Source organism: Nannobrachium achirus (genome assembly GCF_963921795.1).
Source record: "Nannobrachium achirus genome assembly, chromosome: 2".
NCBI classification, from domain to species: Eukaryota; Metazoa; Chordata; class Actinopteri; order Myctophiformes; family Myctophidae; genus Nannobrachium; species Nannobrachium achirus.
Genome location: NC_137811.1, coordinates 48,613,316 through 48,635,195, shown reverse-complemented (window position 1 = coordinate 48,635,195; position 21,880 = coordinate 48,613,316). Strand labels below are relative to the sequence as shown.

The 21,880-nt window shown below is 41.2% G+C and overlaps 2 protein-coding genes across 2 annotated transcripts in view; one reads left to right on the top strand and one right to left on the bottom strand.

The window, feature by feature from the left end:
• Positions 1 to 21,880, top strand: part of LOC308305960 (RNA-binding motif, single-stranded-interacting protein 3-like) — a 182,897-nt gene that overhangs the window by 5,575 nt on the left and 155,442 nt on the right. The gene's annotated exons all lie outside the window — the stretch shown is intronic.
• Positions 18,514 to 19,530, bottom strand: LOC308305971 (fructose-1,6-bisphosphatase 1-like; the record flags this gene model as incomplete). The annotated part of the gene is made up of 1 exon (XM_080750870.1): positions 18,514 to 19,530. The coding sequence occupies one exon, from the start codon at positions 19,528 to 19,530 to the stop codon at positions 18,514 to 18,516; it is 1,017 nt and encodes a 338-aa protein (XP_080606996.1).

Genomic DNA, 21,880 nt, shown 5'->3' with positions numbered 1-21,880 from the left:
AATTCACACAATGGCATTTTTAAAATATACGTACATAAATAATCATAGTAATGCTCAAATAATAACTAAGTGGATAAAGGCAAACAATAGAACAGCTAGAATGGTCAGTTTAGTGCAGAAAAGTACATGACATTATTGCAATTCAGCCTTTAAAACCAGGAAGACACTTACTGTAATGTATCATGTGTATGTCATATCACAACATTACGTTCTCCAAAACTGTCTGATATCACAATATCATACAGTACATATTGATATTACTCAACCCTATTATATTGTATTCCCTTGGCTGAGTGTGTTAACAATGATGAGTGCTGAAATGTTCTGGGAAACGATACACATTATGCAATATCTTATCTTAGCATTTGATTAGAAACTAAGAAAGGGTCCTTCACGGTTGTCATTAACAATGCACCCAGGGCCATTGGTTGGACGCAGACTGTCCCTAGAGGATGCCTGGGCGTACAGCCACGTCTGGGACATGGATGTGATATGTGCAGGTCACTGAGTAAAGCCTTATTCATACTTTGTCACGTGACAGTGTCTTGTTTGTGCCTAGAATCTAAGAAGTGCCTTAGCCTTGATATGTTTGCTGAATTTTAGTATGAACCACTTATGTCTATCCTTGGCCCCTCATTGTTTCCCCTCTGAAACCAAATCTCTTCACCAAGAATAGCCACATGAACAGTAGTGTGGCCCTATCCTGGGCATGTCACAGGCAAACATTTGGCAAAAATAGGCAAACATTCAGTGAAAATGGCATATCCACAAGCTCACAACCCGGCCGTCACGTTATGATGGCAATTTTCACTACCGGATATGACGTTCACTCATTGCCTTCTCAGAGTGGGACCTGTGTGTTCTGGTTTTACCATCTACGTTATCTATGGCTCTAGAGAAGGATTTCCCCCTTTTAGCTTCTGTGAGCTGCATTCTTATCATAATCACCCGTCCCACCAAAACATCTGTTTTTACCTCTACACTGGAAGTGTATACCACCATAACCACTTAAACTCATCCCTATTCATCTGCGTTGAACATCTGGAAACATACGACCACTGAGTTCTGGTGTCACTGCCGCTAGAGGGCGCTATCCCCCTGGGTCCCATTGTTATGTTTTGTGTTGAAATCCCTATAGGGAAATCTTAGATCGCCTCATTTAAGCACAAAATAGAGGAACACAATAAACGCTAGAAACAAGTCAAACAAAACCCAATGACTACTTTTCCCATGAACGCGGCTAGTAGGGACTGTGATTTCAGACCTGGATGCGTCACCGAAGTGTAGTTTCCGACTTTTAAGGCAGAATTAATTCTATTTTCTCCAAAAACTGCATGGCTATATCAGATATGAATGAATATCATAAACGATGCAGTTAAAGCCCTGACAAAAAATCTCGGATGATTTGTTCATGGTCCGGTGGACTATTAGCAGATCTTATATATAATAGCAAATCTGCTTGTACAATTAGATCGGCTATTTTTTGCAAAGATAATTAGCGTTAACTACAGCAAAAACAGGAGGGGCCCTAGTATTAAGCATAAATCTTAGATTGAATCGCTTTACAACTTGGTTGATTTATGCCGTAGCATTATATTGTTGGCTGTTATTGCAAGAACTTCATAGTGATGGTAAAGAAATATTTTAAGTTGTGTCTATAACAGGCAAAGGATTGATTTAATTACCACATTTAGTATATCATTTTGTGTTAACATGGAGGATGCCATCCCCCCTCATCACTTCCTAAGGCAACTCCTTGGATGTTTTTCCATCGTTATTCTCTTCTCTAAGCCTTTTAAATATTCTGAAAATACAGGCCAGAAAGGCTACAGAAAACATGTTCTCTAAGTGCAAGCAGATTCATTACTTAAGAGAAGATAAAACAAACAATATTCCTTATCTGCATTCAGACATTGAAAATGTATTTGGCTACCATTTTATCCATGACCGCCGATACGAATCAAACATTATTCCCCCGGTACCTCTGTTCCTGAAACTGATTGAAGGGCTGCCTTCAAATGCATAAGGGCATGCATGCGTGTGCTTATGAATGTCAAAGCAATCAAGTTTTCCATTTTTCCTTTTCGAATATTATGATGATTGAGCGAGGATTGGAATTGTTGATGATAATCACTAACAAACAGAGGAGACAATTGTCCAGGATTTGGCTGAAACATCTACAACACTTTCACATCATCAACCAAGCGGTCATTAGCTTGCTGCAGTTCAGTGGGCTAATGCGCGCAGTGGCACGCGAGTAGCTGTAATTAGGGTAATGAGAAACGGCATTCAGCTGATATCAAAGCAATGACACATGTGGACACGCCTGGACATCTAAATAGAATATACGTTCCTTTTAAAAATTAAGCTTTTACATTCAATTAGTCCCTCTAATGTGGGAGATAAATGCGGTCAATCGTTAGTTTGGCGAAGATGGATAAACTTCACTATCGTGCTCGCACATGCACATGCACACTCACACTCATACTCTCCTCATTCCTGCCATCCTTATTGCCCTTCCTTTGCCTCTTAGAAGCCTGTTATTCATCTTGTCAGACATAAAGTACTGAACTATGGCAGAAACAACAGTCATACATTATACAGATTAATCCACACACACATACAGGAAGAGTGAACTGTGTGTGTGTGTGTGTGTGTGTGTGTGTGTGTGTGTGTGTGTGTGTGTGTGTGTGTGTGTGTGTGTGTGTGTGTGTGTGTGTGTGTGTGTGTGTGTGTGTGTGTGTGTGTGTGTGTGTGTGTGTGTGTGCAGCGTGTGTGCGTGTGGTTACATCTGTTTCAGTTCAAGCTCTCTCCTGCTACAGTACATCCACCTGCATCAGCTGAAGAGTTTCAATCCTTAGCATATCAATAAAATAAACAAATAGTATATTTCCATTGTTCAGAAAGGTGACAAATTAAGAATGACAGATCACACTGGATTTTATAAAGTCTGGTATTCCTTGTGATTATTTGCTTTGCCCTTGCTTACATATTATAGTTTAATTTGTAAAGGACACAAGGTAGCCACAACCCTGCTCACGGCATACCGTTTGGAAATCATAGCCACTCTATAAATAATAGAGAATGATCACATGTCGTTCTATGTGGCTCTATCCCTCTGTCTCTCTGCTACTCACTCTCTGTCTGTCTCTCTATCTGCCCCCCCACCCACCCCCATGCTTTCTATCTGCCCCTACCCACTGTGTTCCAGGCCCTCTCGCTTTCTCCCTACCATCTGTTCAGTTTGCTGGGCCTGGGTGGTTATACTGCTTAAAAGGGACTCTCCTAACCACCCATATATGTCCATTTATTATTCTCCATGGGCCGCTCTATTCTCGTCCCGGTACGGTAGCGGTCGCTGACCGATGCCTCGCTATAGTGAATAGGGAGGGAGGTAGGGGTGAAAAAGCTTGTTCAGGTCAGTGAAGGTGGGGAGGGGGGTGAAAGTGGCTTGGCCCCGCAATTTTGCAATTGAAAATGGACGGAGGAGGTTGAGACCGAGGGAGGGAGCGAGGGATTTAGAGCACCGTTAAACACAGCAAGAGGAAGAACGCTTGCAGAGAGGGAGCTGAAGCTCGTATCAAAGAGAGAACATCACTGCTGTCGGGCAGAAACCTTGTATCGCCACAATTTCAACTTTTTGTGTTTTGTCGTGAATGAATGCCCTACTTCGTCATACTACAGTCGCACAAAAGTACTGTGATGTGTTGTGAGCTTGTAGATCGGCTATTGTTGCTTGCTTGCTTGTCTTTTTTTCTTTTCATAAATATTGAACCAATGAAAAGTAAAGCTTGTGACTAAATAAGACGCAGCTTCTTTTTTCCATTTTCTGAAAAGTAACAGTTTTGGACCTACAAGCTTTCCACCCACCACAGCAAAGAAATATCCCAAAAGAGAACAGGTTGCAATAAGAAAGGAGGTTTCTCTGGGAAAAGGTGGAGGAAGACACAGTGATAGAGAAAGTAAAGGAGACAGGAGTTGCTGTCCAGGTCAAAGAATAATGGTGCTGCTGCATTTTTAATAGCTGGCTACTTTGCAGCGACCCAGGTCTAATGGATTCTATACCTCCTAAAAGCCGCTGCTTCTCAACCTCTGGTCCGGGATCCACCTCGGGTCCAAACGGACCCTTGGAATTCACAGTGCTTATTCAACTTTAAGTTGTTTTCACTATTTATTTTAGTTATTTGTTTTAGTTATTTGTTTTATTTTTTAGATTTTAATCTTTTGAAATAATAATAATTATTGATTTTATTGGTAAACTGGGGGAAAAAAAGGGACGTTTACGGCCCATAAGAAAGGGTCTATGACCCAACAAATGGGTCCCGACCCAAAGTTTGGGAAACACTGGTCTAATGGATTCTCTGCCTCCTAAAAGCCTCTGTCAGAGCCGTCCAATACTACAAAGAGTTATACCACAGAAATCACTGTGGAATCCAATAGACCTCCAAGCTTCCTGATAGAATGTTCAATAATCTAATATTGCATGACAACAAATACGATTTCAGCCAGTAAGCAGATGTTTGGACAAATAATGCTTGGAGATACATTTAGTTTCAGGAAGTAACAACTGAATCGCCAGAGGCCTTAAAGTTGTTCTGTCACGGTCACAACTTTCTGAAATGTAGGCTTAGAGGCTACCAGCTCTGGCCTATGGTATTTGTCAGTGCATCAGCTTTTAGGGGTAAGACCACAAAGTAAAGAGCATTAACTCCAGATGTTAGCCTTTATTACTGGATGCAATGTGTACGTACAGTGCATGTACAGTTCCTGACCCTTAAGAGAACATTAACGATATCACTATAGGGCTGGGCGATAGGGACTAAATCAAATATAACAATACCTCAATATCATGTGTCTGTTGTCAGAAACGTTTTTTCATAACTTTAAATAAATACATTTCTGGTACATTTTTGATGCCTGCGTCCTTTGGGCGCAAGTGTCGGGGGGGGGACTTCGTCGGAACTACCTGTTGTATACTTTCCAATTTCCATTCTAAACTTATTGTCAAGGTTGTAGTTCAGTTGGTGATGGTTACCATGGTACCATGGTTACCAACTACAGGAAGGTGCAGGTTGGCATTGTGAGCGTGGTTGTATTGGTTTACATCTAATCATGAATTAAGGCAGCGGGAGTTGTGAGCTTGTAGAGCTGCTATTCTTGGCAAAGAGGTTTGGTGTAGAGTGAAAAGAAAAGCACACTAAGTATTGATGGTTCAAGTCGTTCAATGTCTAAAAATGCATACTAAACCAACAACCTATACTGATGATATTGACAGACTGACACACGGACAGGGGCGAAAACATAATCCCCGCCCCCAGATGCGCCAGCCTGGCGGAGATGATAATATCAAAGCGTGCTTTTTACTTCCAAGTCAGCGTTGACTGCGTCAGAAATGCAGTTTACTTTTTTTAAACAATGATCAAGCCAAAACTGAACAAGGATACAAACTCACTTTGTTTCATATCCTGTCTTTTTCTTCTTCTAGCTCTTTCTTGCCCTAGTTCTTTTTTTAACATTGATTTGTCAGACCTTCTGTAAATGTTCCATATTCTCATGTTTGATGTAAACCCTTGTAGAGTTTCTGCGCAGAGATCGAATGCATTTCTTATGAACTCACAGATTCTATGTACATACTGTAAAGTTATGCCGATGTTCTACTTTAACACTGTGCTGCGCAGAATGGGACATACATTTGTAATTCACGGACGAAAAAGTATTGGCCAGATTGCCAAATAAACATTATTGCCATGATTGAAAATAACATTTCAATCAATGTGGTGGATTTGTATGATCTAAATTAGCTAACAAACAGATGATGCTACACTGTGTGTGTTTATGCACCAAACAAGCAACAACCCTCACATTTTGCCTTATCTGCCTTTCTTTGTTCTGCCATGGTGCTCAGAAAAGGCGTCTCTTCAGCTAGAGTGTCTGGTGTGTGCTCCAAGCATTCCCAGAGCTGATTTTCCGAATGGGAATGCACTGAATGCTGAACAGAATGGCAAGAATGCACTAAGAGACTGCCTGACGCCCTAGGAGTGAAATTACGAATGCACCCTTGCCTGATGTAATTTGTCAAGTGGAGCATGTAGGACATGTATGTAAAACAACGGTTAATGCATACTAGAACATCATCGTTCCACTTCTGATTGGCTGCAAGCTCATCACATTGGCCTTCTAAGAAATAAATATGATTTCGCTTGACATCAGAGTTAGAACCTTATGGCACAATTGAGCTCATTGCTCACTCTGTGCACAAGTGTGTGTCACCATTTAGAAAGCGTGATTTATATACTAGTCACAGACCACGGTGCAACACATTGTGAGCCTATACTTTTGCTATTTCCGGAGTGCGACACTGGCGTGCAAACACGTAGAACTCAGGCCGAACTTGTGTTGCTGTGTGTCAGGTTGTTGACCAAGTTGGTTGTGTTGTGCTGTTCCGCATAGAAATAAAACCACTGATGGAGAAATACAGTACAGTTCGCCTCTCTTGTGCCTTCTCACTGTGGTAAGTCCAGCCGTTGAACCAGTCAACCTTACAAGTGGTGTCAGAAAGTGGGTTCATACAACGCAACGAGGAGGCAGAAATGAGAACGGGGAAGAAAGAATGAAGACGGTCAAGAGCCAGACGATGGACCAGGGGGGCCACGGATATAGACTGAATGTATTGAACATGTTGGTTGTCTTGTGCAGCATTGGAGATTGAATAACTGATGGGGTGAAGTAGATTTCTCCTGTCTCACTGTGTTAACTCCAGCCGCTCTACCGGTCAATCCTACACCGTGTAAGACCATGGGAGCTTTAGAGAGCAGCTTGTAAGCTCCTAGGAAATAACTGTAATATAGCTACCGTACCTATAGTAGTACCTAATGCACTACAGCCAGTGGCACCATGGAATGCATCTACAGGGGTCTTATTTCCTGTATGAGAAGAATTAAGGGACCAAAAGCCACAGATGCGCTGTATAAAACCCTCCATCAGCGACTGGAGCAGAGTTTTAGCTTGGTTACAGGCAGAGTTTTGACCCTCTGCCAGAGGTGTCTGGCCTGGCCAAACATCTCCTGTTCCCTGCTAATGAAATCCAAAATAATACCTTCCCTGCTGAGCTTGATCCCACACACACACACACACACACACACACACACACACACACACACACACACACACACACACACACACACACACACACACACACACACACACACAACCCCTGCTGTCCCGGCATGGGATTATCTGGTGAAAAGCACTCCTTTTGTTGCTCCAGTCAAATTACTTTACTGAGCCCTCATGCTTTTATCAGCTGTGCACGGAGGCAGATTGACACTGTGTGTACATACAGGACGTATGTGTGAGTGTGTGTGTGTGTGTGTGTGTGTGTGTGTGTGTGTGTGTGTGTGTGTGTGTGTGGGGGCGTGTGTGGGGGTGGGGGGGGGGGTGGGGGGGCTGGTTCTGATTACATGGATCACATCCAAACTGAATGGTCGCTAATGCCACTTAATATGTCCTCTGATTGACCTTTAAATACATCATGTACTGTATGTACTATGTAGGCCATTGATGAAGCCTGATTTATAACTTCAGTGAGCACCAGTGTTGGACACCAAAAGTAGATGATCTACAGGATCACAACTTGCCACTTCGAGGTGTGCTGTGAGCTTGTAGACCGGCTATGTTTGTTACGCCTGACACCTGCCGGCAACTAACTATATATAAGGCTTTAAGCTCCCCTCAGCTTCTATTCATTGTGCTGACCCTCCAAATAGACTACATGCCTTTGTCAGAGGTGTGTGTGTGTGTGTGTGTGTGTGTGTGTGTGTGTGTGTGTGTGTGTGTGTGTGTGTGTGTGTGTGTGTGTGTGTGTGTGTGTGTGTGTGTGTGTGTGTGTGTGTGTGTGTGTGTGTGTGTGTGTGTGTGCGCGTGTGCGTGCAGTCAGTCTGCACAAGCGAGCATACTTCTGTGCGAGCACCTTTTGGTGTAGAGCATGTTTGTATTCTTGAGAGAACACGTGCGTGGGAGAGAATGTGTTGCTGTAGAGTGCACGTGTTAGATTGCCTATGTGTCTGAGAGGGTGCGAGACTAACAACAAGAACCAAGCCAAAGCGAGACAAGGCGTACAGAAAGGGAAAGGAGAGGGGAGCGTGTAGTATGTGTGTATGTGGGAGTAAGAACGTGTGTGTGTGTGTGTGTGTGTGTGTGTGTGTGTGTGTGTGTGTGTGTGTGTGTGTGTGTGTGTGTGTGTGTGTGTGTGTGTGTGTGTGTGTGTGTGTGTGTGTGTGTGTGTGTGTGTGTGTGTGTGCATGTATGTTGTCAGGGTGGGAGCTAGCTTTGTGGTTGATTTAAGTGGAAGTGGAGGGAGGAGAAGGATAAAAGGACTGACTAGATTAGGCTGGCACACACTACTAAGGCCTGCGTGCGTGTGTGTGTGTGCGTGCGTGCGTGCGTGTACAGTGCGTGCGTGTGTCCGGTTATGCAGCTGATGCAGATATTTGGGAGAAGAAAATTTCACATATTGACTGATGTTTGCTATACATTTGTTCCAAGGATCCCTCAAACTTTGTTGTGACAGTGCAGCAGGAATGTGCGATAAACACGTTTTTAACTTCATCGTCGTTATTATAGTTAGAAAGTCGAAAATAATCTTTATAAACTATGGTTTCAACTGGTCAAACTAATGATGATACTTTTTCTACATTATGTACCTTACTTTTGTTTTTCCTTTTTACTGATAGAGTGCCCATTGGGCAGCGACCTACTGGGGAACATTGCAAGTTGGGAATGCATGCCCCACCTGGGTATGCAATGGGTACCAGTTGGACCCATTGTCAGAGTACCCTTTGTACCCGTCTGTCTGTCTGTCTGTCTGTCTGTCTGTCTGTCTGTCTGTCTGTCTGTCTGTCTGGCATGCCTGTCTGCCTGTGTACCTTTTATATCCATATATGGAGATCCCTGATGTCATTGGCACTGGGTTTGAATCTAATCCTCATGCATACATGTATATGCACAGTGTTTACTGTATATGGGTGCATTTGCATGCTTGTCTGGCTATGGGCAGACAGTTACTCTTGTAAAGTTACATGCAGTGTGCAACTAGAGTATATAGGCTAGTACTACTGTGTGGTACAGTGCTGCTGTCACTTCTTTGCCAGTAGAAATTAGCACAGGCAAAACACATGTGACTACCATAACATCACTGAGAACAGCTGTACAAACATATCTCAGCTGAACTTGGAGATATCCATCATTTATTCTAGCATAACAGTACAACTCATGGATGCTAGCGTTTGCCTAAAATAGCAACATAAATTAGGACTGAATCTTTCTTTTCCTGAGTAGCTGGAAAACATATTATGATTAAAATAGAATTGTTGCATATTTTTAATGGAGTTGATTAGAAACAGATTATGATTATGAGTGTGATGGTAATAGCATACATTTTCTTTCAGTGAATTTTATTTAAACTGCTCACATAAAATTGGCCAAGTAATTAGTAGTACTGCCTTCCCTCAAAAGTGTCTCAGTTGAGAGGACAGAATAGACTAAAAAAATATATATATATTGTTTTATATTTCAAATGACACTTTAAAAAGCAGTGGTAAGACTGCCTGTATAATACTGTAAGACAAGTAAAGCACCCTTAAATACTGAAATGCTCGTTTGAGACAGACAGAACGGAGAGTGCTTGCTAATTGTTGTTAATGTACAGTAGGCTATTCTGTGAACTCTATGCTGTGCACCTTTGAAATGTAAAAAGGCTTAAATGACACCAGGGCCATTTGTGTTTACTTCTAATGTGTACCTCACCCCATCATATGGTGACAGCGCGGTAACACTTTATATTAAGGATGCCTTTATAATGCATTATAATGCATTATAAGCTCATTTATAATGCATTATAACACGCTTATAAGGCATTATAACACTCGTTATAAATGTTTATAATCATGTATAACAGCTTATAACAGTTTATAACCACGTTTATAACGCATTATTAAGTGCTGGTTATAATGCGTTATAATGCAAAGTAGAACAGCACATTATAACTACCATAACTTACTTAGTTATAAATGCACATAGTGAAGTGCTATAATGTGTCATAATGCATTATAACCAATGTGTTTATTAAATATAATAATCACCTATAATATGCTATAGCATGACTTTAAGACCTTTAAGTAAAGTGACGACATTTATTAACGGTTATTAGCAATTGTATCATACTATAATACCTTATAGCACAACATAGTGACCTTTAAGTAAAGTGACAACATGAATTAAAGGTTATTAGCAATTGTATCATACTATAATACCTTATAGCACAACATAGTGACCTTTAAGTAAAGTTACAACATTAATGAATGGTTATTAGCAATTGTATCCTACTATAATACCTTATAGCACAACATAGTGACCTTTAAGTAAAGTGACAACATTTATTAACGGTTATTAGCAATTGTATCATACTATAATACCTTGTAGCACAACATAGTGACCTTTAAGTAAAGTGACACCATGATTTAATGGTTATTAGCAGTTGTATCATATTATCATATATTGACACTAAAATAAGACAAAGAAATTCTCAAAGACATCTTTATTTCACGGATTGGCATATCTCAAATATGGCATGTTAGGTAAACAAAACTTTCTAAACTACACAACAAAGTGTGAATACTAGAAATAGATGTAAATAGTTGCTTTTACTAGCTTTACTCAGGAAAGTGTGAAACTCAAAAATTACAAAATGACAGAAATTCAGAAATGAGAATGATATACAACAATATGCAAATGAAAATTATACCATGCATGTTGTATCACTACACAATAACATACAAAAATAGTATGAGGCCCACAAAACATTTAACCAACACAAACATAAGAGGCCTAATTAGCTGTTATATACAAAGTCTAAAACTTCACATAAAAGACCATAAGTGTGTCTACATGTCAGCATTACAACCGCTTTTAAAAATGCTAAACAACTAAAATAAAAACGAATTGTAAAATGAATTAACATACCTTATGGCTACTACAGTACATAGCAGCATGGCTACATAGCAGTTAGCATATTAACCAAACATACTGTACAGTTCACACATGAGAATTATGCACCTATGAACTATCAAACAATTGCACACTTCTATGCTAAAAAGCAGCTTACAGACAATGCCATGTGTAAACCATGAAGGACAGCATATGAAGGACAGTAGCTACATGCAGCTGTCTCTAGCAATATCTTCAGAATGAATGAGAAGCACTTGCTGTTTGTTTGCGAGGTTATCAAAATAAGATGCGTGTGCAAATACACAGAACAACCACCAGGGGGTGTCAAACGTAAAAGTATAGTACAAATTTTAAGGTATACATGAGTTAACACTCATCTGTCTTGTAGAAACAGATGTGGCCTAGAACCGCCTCATGCTTACTGCTTTAAAACCAAGTCGGAAGGTTTTTCAAGTGCTCAAACATTATGAATACACGAGTTTAATTTAAATGGCAGTTTCAAATTGTATGGGCAGGAAGTTACAATAAACAATAAATCTAATCTATGAGTATTCATTAATTAAATCTTACAATTTAATGACACCTTAAATAAACAAATACCACTCAAATGCACATTTAATATGAAACTGACCGTACACAATTCGGGAGAATGCTTTTGTCAATAAAAGCGTAATGTATTGACAAAAGTTTCATACTAAATGATCATTTTAGTGGTATTATTTTATTTAGATTGTTATTAGATTGTAAGATTGAAGATTTTTTTTATTGTCTCAACATTTTAAGGTTAATTGTAAGTTTGTGCACATTTATTTTGAAACTGGCATTTCAATGAAACTTGTGTATTCATAATGTTTGAGCTCTTGAAAAAGGTCTAATGTAACCTTCCAACTTGTTTTTTTTAAATTATATTTGACACCCCTTTTTTCTGTGTACTTGCAAACTTGTATCTTATTTTGATAACCTCGCAAACAGGAAGTGATCTCATTCATTCTCAAGATATTGCTGCATGTTGCTGTTGTCCTTCATATGATGTCCTTCATGGTTTACACATGGTTTGTTTACACATGGCATTGTCTGTAAGCTGCTTTTTAGCATAGAAGTGTGCATTTGTTTCATAGTTCATAGGTGTATAATTCTCAAGTGTGAACTGTACAGTATGTTTGGTTAATACTGTATGCTAGCTGCTATGTAGCCAACTAGCCATGCTAACTAGGCATAAGCTAATTTAAGTTAGAGTTTGTTTTTATTTTGTTGTTTAAAAGCGGTTGTAATGCTGACATGTAGTCACACTTATGGTCTTTTATGTGAAGTTTTAGACTTTGTATATAACAGCTAATTAGTTTGTGTTGGTTAAATGTTTTGTAGGCCTCATACTATTTTTGTATGTTATTGTGTAGTGATACAACATATCATTTTCATTTTATTTTAATGTTGTATAATGTATGTCATGAGTTTCTGTCATTTTGTAATTTTAGAGTTGCAGACTTTCCAGAGTAAAGCTAGGAAAAGCAACTGTTTACCTCTATTTCCAGTATACACACTTTGTTGTGTAGTTTGGACAGTTTTGTTTACCTCACATGCCATATTTGAGATATGCCAATGCGTGAAATAAAGATGTCTTTGATAATTTCTTTGTCTTAATATTTATTGTCACTTAACTTAAAGTAAAAGTAATGCTATAGGGTATTATACTATATACAACTGCTAATAACCATTAAATAATTCTGTCACTTTACTTAAAGGTCACTATGTTGTGCTATAAGGTATTATAGTATGATACAATTGCTAATAACCTTTAATTCATGTTGTCACTTTACTTAAAGGTCACTATGTTGTGCTATAAGGTATTATAGTATGATACAATTGCTAATAACATTCATTAATGTTGTCACTTTACTTAAAGGTCACTATGTTGTGCTATAAGGTATTATAGTATGATACAATTGCTAATAACCGTTAATAAATGTCGTCACTTTACTTAAAGGTCTCAAAGTCATGCTATAGCATATTATAGGTGATTATTATATTTAATAAACACATTGGTTATAATGCATTATGACACATTATAGCACTTCACTATGTGCCTTTATAACTAAGTAAGTTATGGTAGTTATAATGTGCTGTTACACTTTGCATTATAACGCATTATAACCAGCACTTAATAATGCGTTATAAACGTGATTATAAACTGTTATAAGCTGTTATACATGATTATAAACATTTATAACGAGTGTTATAATGCCTTATAAGCGTGTTATAATGCATTATAAATGAGCTTATAATGCATTATAATGCATTATAAAGGCATCCTTAATATAAAGTGTTACCGACAGCGCTCTACCAATTTACATGGCTAATAACAGTGGAAAAGAATGTGATGCGACGCGTCGTAAGCTTGTAGATCTACTATTTTCTCAATCTTTTAGACGTTCTTCATAACTAGTACTTTTACTCAAGTGCATTTTTAATTCCAGGCTTTATACTTCTATTTCTATATTGCAGTATTGATACTTTTAAGTAAAACATTTGAGTACTTTTTCCACCACTGCTGATTAGTAACACTCAATCAGCAGGATGACAGATTATGGCTGGGGCGTATGACTCCCATGTCCTGCTTGAACTAAGGCAATGTACTATAAACCTTTTCACATAACATATACATTCTAAATGGAAACAGAAGTTTATTTACTGTTGCAGCCTTCGTGAATATCATGCAGTACTGTAAGTAGCTGACCGGAAACAAACTTGGACCCAAGCTGTTCCCTAGCAACACAGTTCCACTGACAGGGACAATGGTGCCTCCTTCAAAGCAGCCGAGGTTTTAAGTCTTCGTGGTTGCATTTAGGATATGCTGTTTGTAGCTTCACTGCGCTGCCCTTCCTGCTGAACCATTAGGGCTCAGGCAGAGACAGAGAGCTTTGTCTGCTACATGTGGCGAGGCAGCACGCTCTCTGCATATTTTATTGAACTAACCCCATGTATGAATGATTAAGGCTCTGAGAGGGTGTGTTGGTGTGTGTGTGCACAGCGCTTACATACATCTACAGTGCATTTTGCATGCGCTATTTGTTTGCATGCACAACACATGCATGAATGCCATGTTCTTGTCGAGTGTGCGGTTTATGTGTGCACTTAAACTGAGTTTTATTGGACAAGCTTTATTCCTACACTTAAAAGGAATACATTATTGCATTGTTCTTGAACCCAGCTTGCTTTTGGGCCTCTGTCCTTGTGTTTTCCTTGGATCCCAACCTTTGTTTAGGTTCTTCTGCACTCAAAAGCAAGATGTTTTGTATATACAATTGTTTCTTTTTTAATGAGGCATACTCTAAAAAACATTATGACACTAACTGAGGAAAACAATGTGTTACTTTATTTACTTTACTGTGAGTGGTTTAACACATTTACTCTAGCCTTCGCTTGCATTGGCATTCTTTTGCTCAAGATATGTGGTGTAGGGGGAAAAAGGGAAGTGACTAAGTATAGACCCTGGTGGTTAAATAAAATGTAGTCTTAACTGCGACAATGTTGTCTTCTGTGTGCTCTTCCTGTGCTCATATGACTGCACTGCAGTAGAACACTATTTAATGAAGAACAAATAGGGGGTGTTAGACCAAGAGAAATAGGCTTGGTACTGTTGCAATAACATATCAGGTGCACTTCAAGCTTGATAGGCAAGTAATAGAGTAAGATTAAAAAACAATGACTGTCCAGTTCACTTGTAATGGAAGTCAACAGTATTGGATGGCAGTAAAAAACAAAAAAGAAAAGCATCTGAGGCATTCAGAATATGATTTTTAAAAGATCCTTGTTAGCTTGGATTACACCGACGCATTGTGACTCAAGGTGTCTATATATACAGGTACATACACACATACGGTTAACAGCTTGAAGTGTGAATATTATATTTCATCTTGGCGTTCAGGCTCTCTGCTATACATTACTCCCTGCTCAGCACATTATAAGACCATTTCAGAGCAGGGAGATAGATATACATCTATAACAAACACATTTGGTCAGCTGCTTGACATGTCACATACAACATCGCCCACATAGTGCTGTAAACCTCTCTAGCGTATCTGCCTGAACTAGCTGAACAAGCTGCGCATCATAAACAGTGTACACAAACACACACACACACACACACACACACACACACACACACACACACACACACACACACACACACACACACACACATTATATATATTATATATATATATATATATATATATCATCATTGTCTCATATATTGTCATCAGCTATTTTCTACGCATGACAGTCGTACGACAAAGGATAAATCAAATAAATTGCCTGCTATGTACATATGCCATGGCAATCTGCAATTTTGGTGATGGAAGCTACTACACAGCGAGCAATGCCCAGCGTTTCACTCATAAAAAACATCTCTCCCATGAAGAAACCAATGTCCTTGTGCAGACTCACCAAGAGCGAATACACTGCACTGTAAATAAGCTGTTGAGGGCAGATGATGTTCAGTTAGCCTGGGAGGAGTTGGCACGTATGGTTAATAACTGTTGCTCTGGTCCTATGAGAACTGGCACCCAATTTAGGAAACGGCTCAATGACATCAGAAGGAGAGCCAAAGATAAGTTGGCGGCGAACCGAACAGGACGTTTTAGCGACAAGAGGGGGGCATCCAGCAGCCAGCCCCTTACTGACGCACACTGTAAAAAAAACAATACATAACACTTTTAGTGAATAAAACATTATCTTAGTCGACCAACTGCCGTGGTTTGAGGTAGTCTGGTCTCCCAGCTCTTCTACTGAGACATTTAGATTATGTGGTTGACAACAGGTGGTATTGCATGACGCTCAAAGCATCACTTGTCCCCTGCCCAAACAGGCTTTCTGTCTTAGCTCAGCAGTATTCATGTTGGTGCTTACACAGGAGACCAGAGTACCATGTAGGATATTCTCACTTTCACAAAAGCTAGATGATAAGAAGTCTCTGCCCACTGATCATCCGGTGACATCTAAAATTTAATGAATGTGCTAAAACTGTGTGGAAACAATTCGGAAATGTAAATAACAGCATCCCAGAACCGAATGCAAAGACATCAGGACAGTCCTTCGTATTGGTACGGTAAGGACTGGTTATCAAAGCAGTGCATAGGGCATAATTAGAAAATTACATTATTACATTATGAAAATTGTTCGGCTATCTCTACTTGTTATGAACAGCTTGTATATTGTCGTGTCGGGTGTCCAAAACCGTTCCTTTTTTATTAAAAAAATATATATATTAAAGTAGTGAAAATAGCCGATCAACAAGCACGCCTCGCGTTTTGTTCTTGTAGACGGGCTATTTTCACTACTTTTGTGCAACACTTGTATGATGAAGTAGGGCTTTCATTTCGAACTAGATATACTGTTCCTACAAAACATGGGCTCACATGGAACACCATGTATGGAAATTGCGAGTCTGGTTGCTTATATATTGTAGCCAAATTGTCATGTGAAGCTCGACCAATCCTCAAGCTTGCATCACTCTCCCATTGGACTCAATGGATTGAGGAGAATAAACGTACTAGATAAATAATGAGGATAACATATGTGTGCCTGCTTTCGGCCAGCCCACAATAAAACATATGCATTTGGAACTTGGAGATACAAGGTTTCTGCCTGACAATGACGATATCAAAGTGGATTTCTTGTGTAAGTGTAAGCAACTGTATTGTGAAGTGTCTGTTTTTGCCTAGGCCTACTCAGTGGAAGATGGTTCATAACATACAGTAGTATATAAAAGGGGATCGTGGGATCGTTTTTAATAAATCTATTTGGGGAACCTCCACCAATGAAAGTGGTTTAAACATCATCTTGAGCTACTGCGCTGTTGCTATGCGCTGACCAGGTGAGTAGTGAGATCACAGCCATCCTTTACACCAAAATTGCAGTATGCCTGACTGGTTGCCATCGACACACCCTCTATGCGCCAATTCAACGCACGGTGAGTCACCAAAAGAGTCAAATAGCCACAGGCTAAGAATCATCACTGTGCCTGAGGAAAATGTCACTTTGCTGGTGCAAAGACACAACTCCCACCATGCAGCTGTACAAAACCATAGAGCCTGAAGCCTTAACTGACAGTGGATGAATGTGACCTCGGTCTCAAAGCAATAAAGTGATATTAATCTAGCACTGCATTTGAAATTCATAAGACATTCATCTGGTCCCAAAACAGGAAGGTCAAACCGAACTGTGTACCAATGGTACAAATCGAGGCTATGTAGTGCGTGCGTGCGTGCGTGCGTGCGTGTGTGCGTGCGTGCGTGCGTGCGTACTCAAAGAAAGGCATCACTCTGACTCAGACATACAGTAGTCACATAACCATAAACAAAAACCTGATATCCCATATATAGTCATGTCACTATGACCGCCCCCGTCTGCCCAGTATACACGTACATTAGACGTGATCCTTGAGCAAGACACTTAACCCTAACCGCTCCCCCATGCACTCATCATGACCATCTGAGCCTTTTTGTAAACTTGTGTTGCCGGCCGACAGTACAAAGGCAGGGCCTTTAGCCAATGAGGGAGCATCGTTCTCTTGGTGGTCTGACGTCACCACCAACAAGTGTGACCTGATATAAATAACAAATCACAAGTTGGCATCTCGACAGAGTGCCAACCCACCCACATACTGTACATACAGACAGCACTCATCACCAATCACGGTACTTGTGCGCTCTGCTGGCACACAAGTAGGCCATATGCAGTATGGCCAAGAGTGCACAAGGCTGCAAGTTGGCACCTCGACAGAGTGTGGTCTAGTTAGTGTGGTTGAAGGGGGAGACACTATTGTTCCTTGGTCAGAGTTTACACAGTAAAATGTAGCCAATGAGGAACCAGCATTCTCATGAAGTCACCTTCATGCAGCTCCCTCAGTTTTTGCTGCTTCCTCATTGGTTAAATGTTACTCCATAAACTCCAGAGGATTGGTCAAGCTTGACTTCACATGATATTTTGTCTATCAAAACTAAATAGGCAACCTCAATTTCCCAGAATTGGTACAAACCGCGATACACCCTTTGATTCCGTGGGGGAAAAAAAACAAATTAATAAATAAATAATCACTAAACAAAGGGTATTTATTAATATCATATAATTACATGTATTCTTTTGCCACACTCATTGATTTCCACCCATGAGTTTCCCTAGTTTAGATGAATTAGATTTGATAAAAAACAAGCCAAAATCGGATCGCCGATCCAAGGTGCCTAAGTGCCGCAAAGATTCCGGGTGGACCGGAAGCAGCCGGAACAACCCACCACTTCATGTCTCTGTGTACCTCCTATGTAAACAGAGCTATCTAACACTGCTCCTAGCTCGCAACGGTAGCATGGATTAAGATGGGGTCTTTTGTAATCTGGAACGGACCGATGCGTGCCCGCGATCGTGAACGATCTGTGCACCATCATCACGCACACGCCCACGTTAAAAGGTAAGAAAATCGTGGCAGTCAATGAGTTGTAAGAGATGAATGCTTCACTTGGCATGTTTCTTGAAGATGGAGATGTACTCCTGTACATCGTCGGGGGAACCCAGGACCACAGGGACTCGCTGGTGAATGTTGGTGGGCTGCACATCCAGAACGTTCACAGCTCCTGTTGTGGCCATGCCTCCTGCCTGCTCTACTATGAACGCCATGGGGTTGCATTCATACAGCAGCCGTAGCTTGCCCTGAGGACTCTTGACATTGGCGGGATACAAGAAGACGCCTCCATACACTAACGTTCGGTGAACATCAGCTACCATGGAACCAATATACCGGCCACCATATGGGGCAGTGCCGTCCTCTGGGTATTTCTTCTTCTGCAGGTACTCTGTTACATCTGGATAGAAGTGCTGTGCATATCCTTCATTCACACTGTAGATCTTTCCCTTCTTCTTAATTCTGACATCTCGATCCACAAGGATGAATTCACCAATGGCTGGATCAAGCATAAAGCAGTTGACTCCTTGACCAGTGGAAAGGACCATCATTGTGGCGCTGCCGTATAAGGCGTAACCAGCAGCCACAATGTTTCTGCCAGTCTGAAGGGCATCATTCTCACAAGGCTCGTCATCACCTGTAGTCTTTCTGTAGATGGCGAAGATTGTTCCGATCGACACAAGACAGTCGATGTTCGACGAGCCGTCCAGGGGATCAAAACACACTATGTATTTGCCCCGTTGTTCTGGTTCCACAATAATGGCTTTCTCATTCTCCTCTGACACCAGAACACAGGATGTGAAGGAGGACTTGATCATGTTAACGACCAGATCGTTAGATAGCACGTCCAGCTTCTTCACCTGGTCACCTGTCACATTAGTACTCCCAGCGATGCCATACAGGTTAGCGATGCCGGCCTTCCTGACCGCGTTTGAGATGGCTTTGACTGCTGTGCAGATGGAGTTGAGCAGGGTGGTGAGATCCCCCGTACCCCGGGCCTTCCTCCCCTCCTCTAAAACAAACCTAGTGAGGGTCACCACGTTGGTGTCGAAGGCACTTTGGTCAGACATGATTTGGTCAAATGACCGCGTGGACCTGGGCCTGTTACTGACTCCTGAAAAGTTTTCACCTAGCAGCAGCTAGACCACTGAACAAGAGCTAAGTCTGGTGACACTGCACAGACTGAATAGAAATGTGTTTTAAAGGGACTATATTTATATACGTACATTCATGACTCTTATTTATTATTTGTATAGTTGCTATAGGCAACACACTATTGCTATTTTTTTGCCAGCAAAGTGAACCTGCTTTTTGTGAACATTTTGACTGATGTTATCTGTGTTGTAAGAGGCCGGGTTCTCTGTGACGTCACCACCAACCAACAAGTGTTGTGTCGTCACCTACCCACACACCCACACACCCACATGTCAGCCGGATATAGACAGCACCAATCACAGTACTTGCGCACTCCGCCGGCGCACAAGTAGTCCATACAGTATATGGCCTACACAAAGCACAAGTTGGCACCTCGACAGAGTGCTGTGTGTGTGTGTGTGTGTGTGTGTGTGTGTGTGTGTGTGTGTGTGTGTGTGTGTGTGTGTGTGTGTGTGTGTGTGTGTGTGTGTGTGTGTGTGTGTGTGTGTGTGTGTGTGTGTGTGTGTGTGTGTGTGTGTGTGTGTGTGTCTCTCACAATCACTCAACACACAGATACACACAGGACAACTGTCAGATTAAATGCATTGGATGTTTGATGGAGAGCTCTCTGGAACGCACACCTCTGTGACAGAATAGAGTTGATGTTGTTACCGAACCTGCTATTACCTTCTCAGCAGACGTCTCCCTCTCTCCTCTCGCTATTTCAAAGAAAAATCAATGGCATGCAGGGGACACAGTCAGCCACACAGTAAAGTCCTCAGTGTTCTTTTGACTCGAGGAGTGTATAAATGGAACCAAATGGACTCTTAAGGCATTTTACTGAATTTGCGAATGTCTCTGATTTGTGGGTATATAGCGGGTAATGATCGCTGTCGAGATCCCAAATTGTAGATAGGTTGCAAGCGAAGGTGAGAGATTTGTTTTGTGTCACGCTGATTGAGAAGTATCCTCAAGCTCATTTCTCATTTTCGCAAAAGGCAGTGTATTTTTCCTCACTACCCGTGTGTGTGTGTGTGTGTGTGTGTGTGTGTGTGTGCGTGTGTGCGTGTGTGCGTGCGTTGACACAAATATAACAGACAGACAACCAGAGCCAGGTATGATGGTCAGACAGACACAATGAGTGACAAACGCACATAAGGGAGGAAATGGAAGGGAAACGAGGGGGCGAGAAAGCAACAGTCTCTTCTTCCCTGCTTCCAAAGAATTGCCACAAGCTGTTGGTCTCAGTCTGCCAACCAGGCTGATCTTCCCAGCCATGGATAAGCTGTGTGCGTGCGTGCGCGCGCACGTGTGTGCGTGCGCGCGCGCGCGCGTGCGTGCGTGCGTGCGTGTGTGTGTGTGTGTCACGCACACGCGTGTGCATAATTCATCCATTGTGGCCAAATCAAGATTTGGAGATTATCGTGGGGGTGAAAGAGAAGGGAAGGGAGGGAGGGGTGGAAACTGAAAATAAGTGGGAGATAGGATGGACAGAAAACAATAAGGGAAACAATGTGGTTGCATTGCCATAATACAATCCCCTAACAGGAGGATCATGCACAATTAACCTGAGTATTACAGTACTGTACCTTTGTCTGTAACTCTCCTTGCACTCTCTCCCTCCTGGCTCCCTCTATCCCTCCCTCTTCTACTTTCAAGGAAGGTGGTTATCCCTCTTGTCTCTGATGTGCTGTGATAATTCACGCTACAGTGGGATTTGGGAGACAATATGTATTCTCATGGTTCCACGTCAGGCTGATAACCTGCTGGCTGCTGGTGCAGCAACAGCACTACAATTCCTATCTCACTTCGGGGACCACATTTTCACGCTTATCTGGCATCACACTTATACTGCATTTTGATTTGCGACTAGTTGCATTGGTGTGGACTGGCCTTTAGATGAGTGTGAAAGTTGGGTCATAGTTGAAAATCTAAGCATTTAAATTATTTCTGTTTGCATTTTGGTCAAATAGCGTAGACCGCCACACACTGCTGTAGGACATGCACACAAGCAGCCTCTCTAGAATCTAGAATATAAGATGAGAATTGAAAGAGGACTTTTGTTGTCCAGTCTAGGGCCCTTACAGCAAATAAATATATGCGATAAGAATAAATACTATATTTTGCATCCCTGTCTCCGCTGCCCCTGTCGGGCGGGGCAGTGAAAATGGTAGATTCTGAAAATTGTGGATGGGGCCATTTGTTCACTGAGACAGACAGGCAGGCTTTTGAAGACGCATTCGTTTCTTGTTGAAGTGCTGTCAGGAAAACTTTGATTCGGTTTGG